This window comes from Meleagris gallopavo, chromosome 6, assembly GCF_000146605.3.
Source record: "Meleagris gallopavo isolate NT-WF06-2002-E0010 breed Aviagen turkey brand Nicholas breeding stock chromosome 6, Turkey_5.1, whole genome shotgun sequence".
Classification (NCBI taxonomy): domain Eukaryota; kingdom Metazoa; phylum Chordata; class Aves; order Galliformes; family Phasianidae; genus Meleagris; species Meleagris gallopavo.
Window position 1 is genome coordinate 41365335 of NC_015016.2, and position 18990 is coordinate 41384324.

The 18990-nt window shown below is 41.1% G+C and overlaps 1 protein-coding gene across 1 annotated transcript; it reads right to left on the bottom strand.

The window, feature by feature from the left end:
- Positions 1-187: 187 nt before the first annotated feature.
- CCR5 (chemokine (C-C motif) receptor 5) lies at positions 188-8538 on the bottom strand. The gene is made up of 3 exons (XM_010712949.3): positions 8411-8538; positions 4629-4828; positions 188-4372 (listed from the first exon to the last, which is right to left on the bottom strand). The coding sequence occupies exon 3, from the start codon at positions 4359-4361 to the stop codon at positions 3291-3293; it is 1071 nt and encodes a 356-aa protein (XP_010711251.1). The 5' UTR covers positions 4362-4372; positions 4629-4828; positions 8411-8538; the 3' UTR covers positions 188-3290.
- Between the last annotated feature and the right edge of the window lie 10452 nt (positions 8539-18990).

The following is an 18990-nucleotide window of genomic DNA, read 5'->3' on the forward strand; positions in this document are numbered from 1 at the left end:
CGGGAAGGTTGCGTAGGGCGTGTGCAGCCGTGTGGGGAGTAGTGGTTGAGGGCGGCTTCCGGCTTCTCCTCACATGGCTCCTCACACGGCTCCTCACACTCCTCCTCTTCTCTTTTCATGGATCTTAATCGGCCTCCGCTCTTTAGTATTTCCGTTAATATTTCCTAAGGCTTGCTGTTGCTTCCATACTGCCTGTACTGGAGGTGGTCATTTTATAAGGGCGGCTACAAGAAGTATTGCTATGAGTCGTAGGATGGCAGCTGGCAGCGTTACCGTTTGGCCACGAGATGGCACCGTCACCTCAGAACCGAGGAGGGTAAGGGTGTGCTCAGAGGTTGGCTTCTCTGGCACTGGGGGGGGAAGACGTTAAACATAATAAAAACTTAACTTCCCAGGATCTAAGTGAGTTAAGAGGCAATCTGTGAAATACCACTCTTTCTACCTCTAACAATGCACAAAACTAAGTGAAACATCAACTAAAATAGTGTGTTAATAGATAATTAGGGACAGGAAGCCTTCACTGGCTTCACAGGGCACTAACGTTGTTGCGATTGCCCTGTGTTACCAAATGGTGCTGGTTCTTTGCTTGTAAGCCTCTGAGTTTTACTGCCCGCTCTTTCAACGTTGCAGCAACCTGTGATGAAGAGGGATTTCTCTTCATTTTTCATTGTTATGGGCTATTCTAAAACAAGGAGATGGATGAGGGAAAAAGGATTGAGCAGTCTCATATGTAGAAGTTAACGACCTTTAATGAATGCATGATACAAAATAATATGGCTGTCTGTTGGCAATCTTTAACTGAATGCACCAGTGCTGCCAAATACTGTATTTTCTATTTTCTTCTTGAATGTGGATCCAAGTGTGCTACAGTTACTGAAATCTGGCTTGTTGTAATTTGCTGAAGTACGATCTCTTCTCAGTGGGGAAGGCTGTGGATGCCCCCTCCCTGGAAGCATTCAAGGCCAGGCTGGACGGGGCTTTGAGCAACCTGGTGTAGAGGGAGGTGTCCCTGCCTATAGCAGAGGTTGGAACTAGATGATTTTTAAAGGTCCTTCCAACACAAGCCATTCCATGATTCTGTGAAGAGACTAGCTCTTGATAAGCTGATCTGTTAGGCAAAAGTCTCTACATTTCAGCTCTGTGCTAGGTAAACTATCCCTTGAAAAGATCTGTGCTGTAGGAGAGAACACTGCAAAGGACTGGGGCTCTTCTTTTTACATACATCTCAGAAAGCCTTGTCACCCTTGCACATTTGTTTTATTGCGCTTTGCTTCTGCAGAGCTTGGCACCCACTTGGCACCAAATCCTTCTAGAGCAAGTAATTCCTTAAAGACAAAGTATCTTTGGATCTGAATAAAAATTCTTACCAAGAGCAGAATAAAATATGAAAGCATCTTATAAAAGTTATCGAGAAGGGACAAAACACAAACAACCCTACCTATGTTAGTGCAGGTAGCTTCCTGTCTCTTTAAAAAAGAAATGCAGATGTTTGTCTTTTTATACTGAAATTACCCAATTTCTGGTTATACTGATGGTAGTAATTGCTACACAATATCTTAAAAATGTGAAGCTGAAAAAAAAACTTCTGAAAGTGTAATATGGCTTTGTTATGTTTCCCATGTGGAAGTAGTCCAAAAGTAGTGCTTATTGTGACAAAACACAATAAATAATGGCCTGATAAGCAAATATTTCCCTATTTCACTTCCTGCTTTCAAAAGCACTTGGCAATGTAAAATTTCTTTGAGACTCTTTGAACTATTTATTTGAAAAACTTATTTTTAAAAAAAGGCTTAAAAAAAGAGCACCTGGGAATCAGACATTACCCTACTGGATAAGAACAGTCATTAAAATATTCACCTTTATATTCCTCCAGAATCTCCAGAGTTGTCCAAAACCAAAAGTATTAGGGGAAATGTGAGAAATGATAGAAATGCTATACAAAGTTGGTGTAAAACAATTTGTATTGTGATAAAAGTATGACCTTAATCACTCGAGTACCCCCTTATTTCATGTTCTCTGTGTTCAGGTGCTCTGTCAGATCTGAACTTTAAGGGAAAGCCCAGTTATAGTTGAGCATCAATCTTGCTAAATATGAAAGAATTATGGAACCTTTTGCTTTGTATAAAACTTACACGAAGCAGGAAGAAAAAAAACACAGTAATTGCCCCCAAGTTATGCCTTCTTCAAAAGTGAGAGAGATGCTGTATGTTTTTGGCTTTGTGCATCAGTGAATCCTTTTACTTTTTTTATGTGTGTGTTTGTTTTGAAAAATGTCTATAGCATATTCTTATCTTCAAAAAGATCTGGGTCAAACATTTTCACACCTTTAATGCTGTGGTGTTTTTGCAGCCATTACAGTTGCATTAATTTCACATTTTAAAGTTGTTATTTTATGTAGGCTAGAAAAACGGCAAACAAAATCACTGCACTAAGAAGCTGAAGAAGTCCTGTTGACTCATTATCTGCAATTGATCTAACATGGTTGAAGCTCTGTATATAGTACTTTAGTTATAAAATATTGTGAACAATTGATTTACTGATCAGTGATAGATCATTGTATTTGTTGTTAATACAAGTAGTATATAAAACTGTAGTTTATCAAAAGAGCATTCTGAAATATCAAACTCCTAATTAACTTAGATGGCAACACTTAGCTCAGACTGTTTTTAAATTATTAGAAGGAAGATCTGAAAAGCCCGTAGTCAACCATGCACAAAGGAAAATATGCCTTGGAATATTGGCGTCTTTTCAAAATGCATAATTTTCCTATAACAACTGTAAAGATTTTTCATCACAAACTTCAGTAATTTAGCATTATTTACAGAGTTACACAACCCAGCTAATAAAGGATGGGACCAAGACTGAGTTTAAATGAATGAAATATCTTGTGTAAAATACGGTGAAGAGATGTTTCCAAAGAATATCATTTTCTAATCACTAGGTCACATCAGAAGATCAGTTTATAAGTCTGCTATGTTAGACTCTCAGCTTAGATATGTTTCTAGTCTCCGTAGCACGTAACTATGCTTCTACTTCCAACAAAAAAAAGTTTTTTTCTTCCTTTTTGTTTGCCACAGAATTCTGTTACCATATCTTCATAGCTAATTTGATACATCCATTTCATTTATGTACAATTCCGCACTGTTATGAGCAAATAAAAGCTTTGCTAGTTATGCGTGCCATAACCTTGCGCAGATGCATTAGAGACAGTGTCCAGAAGAGATTCTCCAGGCTTTCATCGTAGTCTTGATTTCAAAAAAGCCAATTCCACTTTTTTTGCTAGGCACAACCTACAGTGCAGCAGAAACTTCTTGCTCTCCAGTAGACTGTGTGTAGGTGGAGCTGGCCCGTTCAGCTGTGTCGGCATAGAAAACTGGACAATATTTAGAGAAGTGGGATGCAATTTGCTTTCTGAAAAAGCTACGAAGATACTTCCTAAACTTTTCTCCAGCAAAGGCATAAATCACAGGATTGATGCAGCAGTGGATCATTGAAATTGTTTCGGTCACTTGGGTTGCTTTGTGCAGTTGACCACTGGTTTCACAACTAGTGATAGAAAATGAATCTTGAAAATCACGCAAGAGAATACAAATGTTATATGGTGCCCAGAAAAAAAAGTATACAATCATGATGATAAAAATAAGCCTGACTGCTTTATTTTTCTTCTCATTCCTACATTGTAGCAATGTCTTTATGATTTGTGTGTAGCTGCAGATCATAATTATCATAGGAATAACAAGTCCTAGGATGTTCATCTTTAAGGCCAGGAATTGCTTCCATTCATCTCTCCTCTCCTGCGGATAATGAGCACTGCATGTACACCGTCTATTTTCCTGTTGAGTTTTGTGAAATACTATCCCAGGAACAGAGGCAAAAAGAGCAACAGCCCACGTGACAATGCTGGTGAGAATGCCATAGGTAACAGTCCTAGCTTTTAAAGCAAACACTGCGTGAACTATGGCCAGATACCTGTCTATGGTCAGCAGGATTATGAAAAAGATGCCGCTGTAGAAGCCAAGGAGGTAAACGCCTGAGAGAATCCGGCACAGCGCTTCTCCAAAAATCCAGTCGTGAGCAGCATAATAGGCCCAAAAAGGAAGAGAAAATATAAAAAGCAAATCAGAAATGGCCAGATTGAGCAGGTAGATGTCAGTCATGCTCTTCAACTTCTTGTATTTTACCAGGATAAGGACAACAAGAATGTTGCCTATGAAGCCAAATATCACCACCAATGAGTAAAGTGGTGGCAGAAAATTTGCTGCAAAGTGCTTTTCCTCAGTTCCCATGCATGGTGCTGAATCACCATAGTCAATCATTGTTGTTAGATCCATGTCTCCCAAATCAGTGGTATAGTTCTCCATTGTGTGTTGATCTGCAAAGGAAGGGAAGAGTGGTCAGCTGCAGGGAACTCTAGGCTTGGCAGGGAGGGGAATGAAACACAGCAATGGGCCCTGGCCTCCTTGTGCCAACGTGTGCTGCAACCCTCACCCAAATGAGTACCTGCAATGTCATTCTGTCATGGGTAAAATATAAGTGCAGTTTGTGGCTTCACGGGAGCCTCAGTGCCACTAGGAACCCTCTCTGGTGGTGTAGAGATGACCCTTCCACAGGGCACTGACTGCACCCACCTGCTGAAGCTGCTGTAATGGCTGTTGGCGAGCAGCAAGTCAGTAGCGTTGGTCTGAGTTCCGACGGCAAAGGCAGTGTCCTCTTCAGAGTCTGGGTCAGGCAGGGGCCATGGAAATGGCTGGCCTTAGGTAACTCTGGAATAAAAGCTGTGTGCAGCCCTGTCTTGTGAGTGCTGTGTTGGACAGGTTCAGCTGATGACCTGCAGGAATAATTGCAATAGAAAGAACAGGTAGTCAAACACCTGTCCAAATGGCATAGGGTATTTCATTTGCTGTCAGCATGACCTATAGAAACACTGTTAAGAAAAAAAAGTGATTTTTGATTTCTCCTGGGATTTGTTTTAAGCTTCTATTCCAGCTTTTACAGAAATAACACCCTTGCTCAAATGATGTTTGATTCCAGTTTTTATTTTATTGAAATCACAATTTTGATGAACAATCTGTAATGTAGCAATTTCACAGTTGCATGACAGTAATACAGGAACTGTGTCTGTTGCCCCAATACTCTGTCCCTCTGATTTTGATTGGAGAGCTGTGGAAGGTTTGCCTGGCTAGGAGCACCATCATCTCACAGGGTAAGTAGTACTGCAGGGCCATGAGATTCCCTGTGGGACTTCTGCTACAGTGCCAGCAGGGAAAAACTTGAAAAGTGGGTGCCATCAAGCTTTTCCCTGCCTGACACCAAAACTTCCTCTTGTCCCAAATCCCTGGTAGGACCAAGAGTCAGCCAGATCCAGACCCAGATGCAGAAGCATAGCTTTGTGTAATTTTGTCCCTGAGAAATTAAGAAGATATATTTTTGCACAGGCCCCTGGAGAAGTCCACAGAATACTTGCATATCTGTGAGAAGCGGGGAAGAGGATTTTGTGAAGACAAGTGTCAGAGGGACCAAGTGTGCTTCCCAATCACTTTGTGGGGGAGTGAAATTGATGCTTTTGGTAGCCACTGAAATAGAACTACTTGCTGTTGCTAAGAATGGCTGCTGCTTTTTTCCTGTATCACCATCCTGTATCCTGATGACTGCTTTTATGAAGCATTGCATTGTTGTGGCAGAAAGCTTCAGATACTGTGGCTGCCCCAGCTTGCTGTGTGACCGCTCAGATAACTCAGCAATCATCACTCCTTTCCTGTTTTGAACCCCACTGTGCATTTCTTTTTCAATGAGAAGGTCTGTCCTCTCTCACTGCAGATGTCTTTTGCAGAAACCACCTCTGAAAGCCATCACTTTTGTTTCTGCACTTGAGTTCTGCAAGACTAAATTGAGCTGAAGAAGCTCTTCAAGTCAAAATCTAGTCAGTGGTTAGAGTGGCAATGAGGCCGCCCTCCAGTCTGTGATGAGGATGCTTCTTTAAATGTCTTCTCACGTTTCTGCACTTGAGCATTTGTGCTGCTTTAAGAGTATCCTTGCTATCTCCTGAGTACTAGCTATTATGAATACACTACCATTTGTAGCTATAGGAGTGTCTAGGTGCTGCTATAGCTAGCAAACTTTTCCATGCTGAGGTAATTCAAGCTCAGAAGGTCCCTGGCCTGTGCACTAACTCAGTCAGGGATGGCACATATCACAGTACACTAAGCTGAGCCCTGAGTGGGGTTTGCACAGAATTTCTTCATGGAAATCACAATGTTCGATAACTACAAGTTACAAGAGCACTGGTATGTGAATGGAACCACTCATCTCAAAACTGAATGACCCACAAAGTTTTCTTTCCCCTTTTTAGGGCTGAAGACAGTATTTCTCCTTTCAAATATATAAAAGGGTTACAGAGCACTACTTGCCCTGTCTTTGCTCCTCTCCTTTCCACAATTTTGTCACCAAGAAAGAAAAACTAATCAATGAATTTTAGTCAGCTTAAAAGTATGTCAGCAGTATCTAGGGCATTTTACGATGAGAGAGAATTAAAGTGTAGCATAGAGAAAAAAACTGGAATCTAAATAAATAAAATAACAGCTACATCCATATAGCAGGCACTCTGAGAGATGTGGCCAGTGTCCCCTGATAGCAGCTTTATTGATTTAACATTGTCTTGGTCTTTCTGGAAGGAGTTTCTGGGCTGGCAAAACTGCAGAGAAGTACATGCGTTGACCAAAGATACCTTGGGAAGCAAGCATTTGTTCATACTTCTCTTGGGTTACCAGAAAAGCTGAAGGAAAAGATAGAAGTACAAACTAAATCCTCTAAGCTGATATGAACGCATGATTTTGTGTGATGGAAACCACAGAATTTCTTTCCAGGATATATCTGGAGAAAGACAGTCCCTTCCAAAATTAAACCTTGCTTTGGAAACTTCTTCCTCTTTTATAACAGCTGAGCATTAGAAACATCTTCTTTTTGGAACTGCTTGCTTGACACTTGATTAATTTTTCTATTCCTGAAGAACATTCAAGGAAAAAGTAGATATAATGCTGGGGAAAAAAACAGGTTCAATTCTCTGTGAGTGCTCAGGATCCAGTTGTTTCTATTCTCCATTTAAAACAAACAAACAAACAAAAACCAGAAAGACAGTCTTAGGAAAATTCTGAGATTTTCTGCAGGTGAAGTCAGTCTATGTGGTCACAAGGCAAAAGAAGTAGGAGGTTTTTTATCTAAATAGAGTGAAAATAAGCCCTTGGAGAAAGAGAAAACTGAGACAGATAATAAATACCTTCTACCAAATCATTACTATATGTGTAAGAGGGCTCATTTTTTTTTGTAGGCTGAGTTCTATGCTAGTACTTCTGTTTGAATTTTCTTTTCAGAATCTCTGCTTAAACTGATTCAAATAAAATATTGAATCTGGAGAAATCCAAACAACCGCTGCTGTCACAACCATTCTGAGGATGAACTGGAGTATGAAAAAGTAGCCTGGAGTGGATGAGATTCCCAACAAAGGTCATGGTCATCCTGCCCTCCCATGTTACTGCCATAAGGGGTCACCCCACAGAGAACTTCAAGACCACTACCCAGGTGGTGCCAACGCTTCCTGGCAAATGACAGTGGAATTCTCCCATGAAAGCAATTGCTGCTATTAGCTACATACATAATATACTGAAAAGAAAAAAAAAAAAAAAAAGAAAAAAAAGGAATAGGTTTGTATTCTTACATTATGGTAGCTTTTTTTTTGGACCAAGTCTCATTTATCAAAGCAGAAGCATGAATAGTACAATTCCAGAAAAATGCTGATGAACTTCATCCATGTAAAACCTCATTAAAAGGAAATTGTAAGCTAAACCATGACTGGCCATTAAACTGGTATCTGCAGTTGAGACAGGGAGTACAGACTTTCAGAAACCAGCCCAAAGAGGAGGTAATCCCAAAGTACCTTTTGTAACATGATAATAAAAGCACCTTTAGCAGGTTCAATACTTGAATAATACAAAGAAAACAATCCAGACTGTGATGTGATACTGATGAAGGAGAGTATCCATATGTATCTGATAGAATAAGAGGTGGCTAAGATTTCAAAAGGCTAGAAAAAATGAAAAGGATTTGGTGTCTGATGAGTTTATATCCTTAGAGAAATCTATTTGCAAGCTATGCACCTCCCAGGACAGTTTGAAAACCAATTAAGTTTAAATTACAAAAAAATATTATGATTTTCTCTATTTGTCCACTTCAAATCTCTGCTCTCGTATCAACCTTATCCTGAGCTATAAGCTGGTTACAAGACCTAATTTTTATTAAAGACAATGTGTCTGCTTAAATGGCAGTTCTGCTCCCACTGTCATTAGGCACATATATTTCCCCATTCAACAAATCCGTATCTCTATATACACACAAATTAAAAAAATGAGCTACTCACAGGTTTATCAAGCTTGTTTTATCAGACTGTGTCGTCGTCTTCTTTGTGAACAAGCATATAGTTAAACCCTGTATCTGAAAATAGGAAATAGAACTTCCTGTGTGATCTATTGCAAAATATTACAAGAATCAAGGGCACAGTTCTTCTTTTCAGAAAATGAACAGTGTCAGGCTGTGTTAGGATGAAGGGGGTGTCTCCTTCTGCACCAGCTGAAATTCAGTATCTGATCTAGTGCATCTCTAGCAGGTGAAGACAAGGTGGCTTCATTCAGGAAAACCACGTTGGCAGGATAGTTTTTGTAGCTGCTCTAAACACTTCTGCTACTCAATAGAAAGTAGTATGAAATACCTGGCATTTATCATGTGTAATTTTAAAATTAAACTCAGATCACAAAAAGGTCTGTTGAAAAAACCCACCAAGGTATTCTTCATGTATGCTGTCTTTTACTGACTTATATATGATCACTAAGGAAGAAGACCTGGTAGGCAAAATTAAAGACTTTTATACCATAAATGTTATTTTAGCTTCACACGTGCCTCTCACAAGTCTTGTGGAGAGAGACAAGCTTGGGTCCTGGAAGCAGCATGCCTGTGTTCACACAGAGACTTGCTGGAGCCGCATAGGTCAGGCCAAAGTAGACCCTCTGGTCATAGAGCTGCCTTCCTTCCAGCACAAGATTAGCTCAAGCACTCTGCACCACGCTACACTGTGGGATACAGACCTCTACTTGAACATCTCTTGTAATTTTAGTAAGTCATTTGTAATGATCTTGCAACCACAAGATCAGAAGTGGGCAGAAACCTGCAGCTCATTCCCTTTTTGATGTGGTGGCATTGCAGGATTGAAAGCAATAGAAAGAACGAAATGGAATAGAGCATGGTTCAAATATATGTCATGCATATTTTTTTCCAAACATTTGTACTACCAACATCTTTGCACACCAACTTCAACAACTGTGTAGGTAATCACTAAAAATGAGGACTGATTAATACGGCCACTCAGTGGCTTCCTGGAGAGTCTGTTTAAGTTTTTAGAGTAAAGTATACATTTTTCCTACAACTTTTAGCAGCAACTGTTGACTATTCTCTCTGAGACTGCTGTGTGGCTTCCTGCAGTATTTCTGAAAGACTATAAGGCTGAATTTTGCTACAATCTGGATTTTGTGTGGGTTTTTTTTCCTAAAAAATTTATGTGGATTTTAAGTAGTGATAATCTGGCCACTGATGTTGCAGAGATTACAAAAGAAATTCAGAGAGCTGTGAGCAGTAGCAGAAAGCGTGTATAAGCAAAATATTAGGAAGCATAATTTCCGTAGTGGCTGAAAGACATAAATGTTTCCTGTTGGTCTGGAAAAGGGTATGTAGATTTTGCTGTAAATACAGAAAAAATGCAGAAAAGCGTCAAGCCTGAGCAGGAAGGGACTTCCCTACAAGGACACAGTGCACAGCAGGGAGATGGAAGCCACATTTTTTTTCTATCTCATTTCCCTCTGAGTCACTGCCTGAGTTTGAAGTCATGGTTTTTTGGTTTTGGGGTTTTTTTTTTTACTATTTCAGACATCTCTTTCTATTCAATGTAGAGGCTGCTAATGCAGCAGGTTTTTTTGCCAATTGAAACATCAGTGGGCTGCTATCTTCAGTAAACAACTGCTTAGCTGGCAGAATCAAAAATCCCGCCTAAGGCACTTCTCCTCAGTGGTCTCTAATAGAAGGAGTTTGTCTTGGCTTTTGAGAGTGAGACTTCTTTGAAGCTCATTGTACAGGGGCTATGGGTGAGTATAATTGTATGGGATACCAGGGGGAATCCTTCACCTTTTCTCTCCTTGTCTTGAGACAGTGGCACTTCCTTCTGTTTTTCAGAGGCTTTCAGGAGTCTTCTTTTTGCTTGCTCTGTCAGTTTGCCCAAGTAAAAAGCAGATATAACTAAAACAAGCAGAACTGACACATAAGTGATGGCAGAAGTTGTGGAAATCTAACAAATACAGCACTTGGTGATTGAACACCTCCCAAGCAAGAGACATTTTAAAAAGACTTGGTTGTACAAAAAACCCCCTATATAGACAGTACTTTCTAAACAGATGTGGGCAAAGGAAATGTGTACAAACTGCAAGCATTCATATATTGACAGAATTGCTAAAAGATGCTGTATCTCAGGATCGGATAAATTCCTGTCTTCATCTTCTCTCTTACACAGATCACTAAGAAAGATCGCAGAAGAAGTGATCATTAGACTTACATGCTAGTTTCATAATCTGTGAGGTTAGCAGGGGTCTTGAGCTTCTTATAATGGGCTTGCTGGATTGTTGTAGTAGGGACTGGTTGACTCATGACTCACTTAGAGAATGAAAGCACAGTTTTGCACATGCTGTTTTGAAAGTTGTAATTCTTCATGCTTCCAGTCTGAGTGCTCCAACTGAAAACAAGTAGGCAGTGTTTTCAAGCTGCCTGTACTCCCATCGCTCCAACCTTTGAAAAACAGACACAGTTTGTTTCCACAATGGGAGAGATGGAAATAGTTCACAGCCGGTAAAAATATTAGTAAAATTACAAAGCAGACCAAGTAGAAGTTATGGGACCTCAGCTGTTTGCCTCATAAACCATAGCAAAGATTGAGGAATGGCCTTGCAATTCATCTCATATACTAGGCAATGTGAAAGGAGATATGTTGACTTCAGTTCCTGTTTTTAAGAATTTCAGGCAAAGCAGGAAAACATGAGAGGGGAACATGGGTACTGATGGAGTTACTTTCCTATTTCCCTGGTGTGCTTCAGCATGTGTTTTTATAGTGAAGGTGAGTGAAATAGATGTTTATGTTGAAAAAGTAGTTCAGTAAACGTATTACTGAGTCCCTGGTGAGTCCCTTTTGGAGCAGCTGGAGCTGGCTATGATCTGACATGGGGAAACTCCTTGACTCTGTTCATAGAGATCACCCTTGCAGACCCCAAGCTGCTCAAACCTTGCCAGGTTAACCAAATACAAGCCCTTAAGCGTCCTCATCTGCAGCAGTCGTTAGTAGGCGTTCTATCGACTGTCCTCATACTTCCAGGGATAGATATTGTGGCAGCTTTGGTTGAGCACAGGGAGGAAATTGCACACAAGAGGAAATTGCAAGGTTTATAGTAAGTAACTGTTTCAGTTTTTCACTGTAGTATTTGTTAGTAATATGTTGATAATGAAAACCCTACACTGCCCTTGCTGTGCACACTGCTGTGCTCCAAACCTTTGCTGCATTAATTGCAGATGCACATGTACAAAGTTACTACATAATCTTCTCTTGAGATGCCCAACTTATAAAAACTTTAAAGCAGCCACAGCTCATAACTGTCCTTGGAGAGACCTGATGTTGGTCTTTGTCTTTATCCAAGTGACAAGCTCCCTTTTTTATGCAGTTCTTTCTGCTTTTAGGTAAGTGGCATAAACACTGAGCTACTTCCTGAAAAGGAAAATGGAGATAGCCACCTCCCCTTTGTCTGGTTCTACTTTCCTTGGTTTCATTCCATACTTCTTCAAACTGTAGAGAGCAGGCTCTCCCATCAATAGCTGGTAATAGCTGGTTAGACTAAGGGCTCCCTCTATAGTCAGTAGATAATGGTGAGTATTCACAGGGAACCTGCCTTTGTCTTTAGCTATTCCACCTTAGGCTAGAATGGATCACCATATGGAGAAGTCTCTCCTTAGTGATAGAAGGAGCCTAGACAGAGTTTAGACAACTGATTTTTGCATTGATAAAAGTGGGCTAGATAGTCCATTCAAATGTTTCCAATAAATTGAATGAAATCTTAAGGGCTTTTGGTGACAAGAAATCATTTTCTGTTTTGGAAAAGAGATCAAGGGAAATATTTTAGATTTGCTGTTCTTTGGGTTGAAGTTGTATTTTAGCAGATAAGACTGCTAGTGCTGTCTACATCCTCTGCTGAAGAGAAAGAGACCTGTGCTACAGAGATAAAGGCCAATTCTGGTGATGAACCACAACAGATGCAAGAACAGATTTACTAAGTCACTATGAAAAGTGCAACCCTACTTATAGCCATGAAAACTGTATGTGCTGCATGTATCCTGCAGCAGAAGTGAGGTTGTGAAGGCCATACTCCTCTTTTTCTGTGTCCTCATAGCGGTGCAGGTGTTCAAGAGGAACGCTGCTTTAGAAGAGCTAAGGAGATGCATAAAAGCAAAACATGGTTGCTGTTGATGGCATATGAAAATTGCATTGTCATCTGCTCAGGAGTCTTCGTACTTCCACAAAGCTTTGGGGCATTTCACAGGGCCCTGGAAAAGTAAGACTGGACAACTGAGATGTAAGTTAATGAGGAGCTGAACATGTTCCTAAGATATTCTGAGTCGCAGAGAACACAAAGAATTATACGAGGAAACACCTATTCAATATGATGTGAACCTCTTGGTCATACAAATCACAATAGCTTGGTCAGCCTGCAGGAGCCATCAACCCAGCTGAGGAACTTACTATTTGAGGTTCTTTTTGTTGTACTCCACTAATGTGCAGGCTTTATTTAATGCATGCTGTCCAGATCCTTCTCAAATTGCAGAATTTTCTTTTTACTCTCTTAACAGTGCCTCTAGTCCTGTTAGGGTAATATCTGATTGATTACAGATACTACAATATCTTCTCACAACATTTATGAGATGAATCCATACAATTATTTCCATTTTGCAACTAGGCAGATGAAGTGCCAAAATTACGAATAACACTTCAAGCATCCATCCATTAATTATGGAAACCTTGTTCCAAAGAGAAGCATTATGCAGGGGATTAGTTCCTATTTGTTGTAGCTGTACCCCAAAACTTCCAATTCTTGGTCTTCACCATGGGGTCTGAAACATAATGATCAGGATGAGAACTTGTGGGTGAAAATTAGGGACCAGACCAAAAAAGAACGCCTAGTGATTGGCTACCTGCCACCTGATCATGGGAAGCCTGTGAATGAGGTCTTCTTGCTTCAGCTACAAGAGGCATCACACTCACAGGCTCTCATCTAGATGCGAAATGTCAACTGCCCAGATGTCTGCTAGGAAAGCAAAATGGCGGGCTGCAAGAGCTCCTGGAGTGTCCTGAGGATGATCCAGATATTAGACAAAACGACCAGAGGAGATCATTGCGGAGGTTAAAACTGAAGGCGTTCTGGGCTGTAGTGGTCATGCCCTGGTAGAGTTTGTGATCTTGACGAAGACGAGCCTGACAAAAAGCAAAGTCAGGACCCTGAACTTTAGAAGAGGGAACTTCAGGCTGTTTAAGGAATTACTGGATGAGATCCCCTGGGAAGCTGTCCTTAGAGACAAAGGAGCTGAGCAGAGCTAGCAACTCCCTTCCAACCCAAACCATTCCATTATTCTGTGAATGTGTGGAATGAAACCTGAGAGGCCGCCTGTGAAAAGCTAAGTGGAAAGGGAAGATGGTAAATGTACATGCTAGGAGTAGACATCAAGGGTAAATATGATAAATTCATGTCTATGTGCCTAAATCCTGTGGTGGATCTTGTGCTTGTCATGTGACAAGCTTGCAGACTCTGGTAGTATTTCTGACACCAGACCAGGCATCTCTGAAATGTAAGTCAGCCATCATTTTGCTCTACAGGGCTCTTCAATGAAGCTGAGTCTTACTAATCCAGCCCCAGAAAGTTTTCAGTCTGCTCAAACTGGCTTCATACTGCTGTGCACCTGCCTGGTGGAACCTGCTTTCCATCTGAGAAAATACCTCACGAGGAGTTCAGCAGCCCAAAGCCAGCCTGGTAGCCATGTTACACTGATTAATAGACATACTGAATCTGATCTTAATCATTTCCCAGCAGATTTTATTTACAGGGTGGAGATCCCATTTTCTTAGCTTTTGTAGATAAAATACAAGAAAACACAAATCAGCAAAATCTCCTTTCTCACAGTCCAAGGCAAACTAACCACACCACAGAATATACCACACTGTGCTGTTCTTTGTCCTCACAAACTGTGGGTCACTGTAGTAACTTCTGCCCTACATTGTAGTAGATTTTATTACCTTCTCTCTCTCTCTCTCGACTAATTACTGTCTTGTAACAGGAATGGAACAGCTGGTTTACAGCTTTCTGCACAAATGAGACATTTTATACTTGCTCTGCTAGAGTTGTGGATAAGCTGTTTGTGCTACAGTTATTACTGTTAGCAAGTATGATATGAAGGCAAGCCCATCTGTATTGGTAAAGCTCAGATTATGTTGCAATTGTTCTATGCAGTGCAAGCATATCAGTTTGTAGTTCTTCTTGAAAGAGATTGTGTAGATGTTAAGACAAACACAAGCCACAAATAAATGATAAAACTTCAACTGAAAAGCCATCTGAGCAACAGAATTGAAAAGAAAGGCTTTTTTTTTTCTGTCTAAGTTGTAATAAAATGTGCCTATCCTAAGTAAAGCTTAAGAGAATCTTAGCAAAAAGTTTGTGTTTCCTGAACTGCACTCGGATTCACCTGGAATCTCAAAACCAAACCATCCCTGGCAGGTTTATTTGGGGAATTATTGTCTTACGTGTTCCATCTTATGAAACTTGAAGTCAGAATCTATTTTCAGTATGACTACCATTTATCACAGAATCATAGAATGGTTTGTGTTGGAAAACACCTCTAAGGTCATCTGGTTCCAACCCCTGCTATAGGCAGGGACACCTCCCTGTACACCAGGTTGCTCAAAGCCCCATCCAGTCTGGCCTTGAATGCTTCCAAGGAGGGGGCATCCACAGCCTCTCTGGGCAACCTGTTCCAGTGTCTCACCACCCTCAAAGTAAAGAATTTCTTCCTAATATCTAGTCTAAATCTACCCTCTTCCGGTTTAAAACCATTTCCCCCTGTTCTGTATCTACATGCTCTTATAAAAAGTCCCTACCCAGCTTCCCTGTAGGCCTCCTTATCCTCAAATAATTTACTGTCTGCTACAGTTTTTCACACTAATGGGGGATCATTTCTTATCTCCCTGTTCATGTGTTAAATGCATCAAACATGCAATACCTCTGCAGTGATCACCACCAACACTTCCTACTACCATGCAGTGCTCTCCCCTCACGCAGTTCATTGAAGAGACTCTCAGATATGCCCAAACCCCACAGACATGTGTTTATTCACTGAAATTGGAAGTTTATCCTGAGTTACCTCCTAACGTTTTCTCTGACTTAGAAAAAAAGCCTAGAAAACTTAGGGCCAGAGGTTCTGAATGTCAGCTTACAGCTGGGAAAAGCTATTGTCAGAGTGCTGTGGCAAGTGAAAACAATTTAGCTGTTAGCTTGAGAATCAGTGTGAGAAGCAAGAGAAGAGGATGACCTATTAGGATGGGAGATGTACTGACCAGTAATCACTGGAGCATGGTTGGATGGGTGAGAGAAAGACACGTCCCTCCAACTCAAGAGAAGGAAAGGAACTCATGACAGAGAGAGAAGCCAGGAGGTTATCTATAGGTCACCAGACCTCTGAGATTTTCAGACTCTTAATGAAAGCTGAAGTCAGGCAAGCTTAAAAGTTTAGTGGTGCTATGAGGTCATTTCAGCAGAAAACAGTAAACCACTGAAAGTTTTGTATCTTGTTCCTGGGTTAATTTATCTTTTTAACACTGACATCAAGGGTTAAAATACGTTATACAAAAGCCAATAAGTATCATCAAGTCCATCACTGAATTCAGGGATGGATCTCAAATATGACAGAACCTGGCTTTGAACTGGCCACCATACACAGACCTGTGAAAACTCAAGCTTCCAGGGTGAGGCACATTCAGTCGCTCATGTTCAGTTTGGGTGTCCACAGGGTGCTTCCATCTCTCTTAATTTGCAGTGCCATGATCCAGTCTGCCCATCAAGGTGCTGGATGTTGTCTTGTCTGTCAGGCAAGTGCAATGCTCACTCCTCTGTTAAGGATTTCAGAAAAGGGAACACCTTAAACATAAATCCAAGAATTTAATGATGTCATTAATAACAATAATGATACTAGTAGTTGAAATTATACCCACTTCCTACTTTCTACCCCTCTTCTAAGTGTAATGCTTACTCTTCCATTGCCCTTCTAAACCCTAAGGCTGATGGCCAACTGTCTGTAACTACTGTCTATAGAAGAATTGTGGCTGTGTCTCACAACAGTAAGCAGAACTAAAACAGATTAAATATAACCTTCTGCTCAGAATAACCGCTCTTGCAGCTAAAGTAAGCAACGCAAAGCTTCAAGCAGGTCAAGACAAGTTCAGGTGAAGTCAACCTGGCGAGCAAACCCTGAGGCTTCACACAGTCAGCACAAGGGCTGTGGCTGGTACTGGCAAGAGCAATACCCTATCTGTGGGTGGGCTGCAGGACTGCAGAAGACAGTCCAAGAGTACAGTCTCCAATTACAAGCTTATGGAAGTCTCTCGGTAGTATTCCTCTATCCTAGGAAGATAGAGGAACTCAACCATGCCTCTGCTTCTTCCCTTTACACTCACCAGCCCCTACTCCCAAGAGCCTGCAGCCTGCAGGGAAGTAAGGAGAAATGAAGGTCGGCTGTGGAGCAGGGCTAGAGAAAGGGGCAAGGTTTATCTTTGATACTTTTACAGCAGAAGAGAAATCAAGATGCTAGAGAGTTGTGAAAGGAAGCAGTCCTTAGGAGTGGGAAGACTGTGCTGAGGGAAGTGCTCTGGAGGAATGAAAAGGGGATTAGGTAAACCCTGACAGGCTGAAGTTTCTGAGTCGGAAAGTTGCTGAACAGCTCCTGGGATTATGTGCCAAGTCAGAACTTCGTGTTTCCACCTCCTGCTCGGAGATGTGTGGGTTGGTCTTTCACCATACAGTGCTATCTTTTACCTTGGATTTTTGAAATGATAAGGGCACTAACAGAGAATGGGGAACAAGCAGGTGAGATATTGAAACAGGCTGGCGTTGCAGCACCTCAGCTTGTAAAGCAGCACATCAAGGAGGCAGGAGGGAAGTGGAGGCAGCAGCTAGCATGCTGCAACCCACAGGGAGCCTGGAAATAACGTGGTTCTAGAGGTGCGGTACCAGGTCTAGAAATGAGTGTGCAGGTGTTAGCAAGTAAGGTGGAGCACACCTTACTCAACAGCAAGAAAGGCATTGAGATTAAAGATTGCCCTTTGGGCTTGATGCTGTTCCTTCTATAAGTCTGAGAAAATGGATCTGAAGGGATTCTTTCCCCTCAAAATGCAAGTGCTCAGGTTGAAATCTTTTTTGCATGTTATTTTTAGAGACCCTGTGCTGGGTTCTACACAGTTGATGGCACTATCTTATTTTTCCTGACTACCCATCCCACCCACAGGCTCAGAGGCTTCTTCATAAATCCCATGTCACACAACAATGATGCTCATGTCCCTTTACTGCTGGAGAACCCAAGTGTCTTTCCAAAAGGTTGTATTACAGAGGGAAGTGTGTTTATATTGTTTAATTGCAGGGACATCTGAGCTAGGACCAGGACCAGCAGCTGTGTGACCATAGCTCTCAGCTGCTGAATAGGCTGGGCATAGCAGAACGATCTTTTGACTGCACAGGTTTTCCTTTGCACTGCTTTCTGCAGTTCTCTTATACTTTAGTTGTTTTTAAAGTGTGATATTTCTGAGCACCTGCACACTGCCAAATGCTCTTGGGCTTGAAGAAGGTCAGGCTTTCCTGTCCAAGTGTGAAGGGGACCGCACTACAGCAGAAAATATGAAACAGGAAAGTGGAGGATTGTGAAACCTTACATAAAATCAAGAGGTAGAAAGTTCAAAGAGGTACTTACACATTTTAGAAACAGTGAGGTAACACTACCAAACATCAAAACTGATACTTGGCAATTCAGCTGGCAATCTGCCGTCACCTGCAGGTGTGCTCCATCCTTGGAAAAATAGTAAGTGCTTTTGTTGTGCAGCATCTGATTAGGTGAGCTGTTCCAGGGGCAGCAGTAATTACTTTATTCCATCTTTCCAAAATAATGGTTAGCTTTCAATTAATTTAATGGAACAAGATTGGGATACATATTCACATTGCCACACGGCTAGAGGAAATCCAAGCAACATCAAATCTGAACATACCTTGGTGCTTTTGCAGTGGTGTTTGCTGCTGCTGACATCTCAGCATGTGAAAACTGGTTGATTTCAGCAATTTGGCTCTGTGTAGATTGCAAAATTCCTTTACCAGTTTTACTTAGCGACATAACCCTTGAAAATGAGGAAATGCTGCATCTACTACCTGCCTTATTCCAAGAGAATATTATGCCTGCAAAAGAGGGCAGATTTTTCTGTTGACAAATTTCTACCTAAAACAAATGTGTAACAGCGGAAATGGCAGTATACCAGCCCCTGCATGGTACTGTGCTAGTGTAGAACTACACCTTGGTTTTGATCTGACGGTGCTGTTACCCAGAACTGTTTCAGAGGATAGAATGCAAAACTTCTGAACATTTCTTGGCATCTGCCCATGTAAAAGTAGCATAAAACCCAGTGGAACTGTGATGTCAAAAATGAATTTTCTTTTTCAGAGAAGAGATACATCTTGGTGTAGGTGACGTGATGCTATGTGTCTTTCCATTCTGTTATACCAAAGTAGCTCCTTATTTTATTCCTTTTTGCAGCCACGTTAGACAGAGAATGAGCCTTCT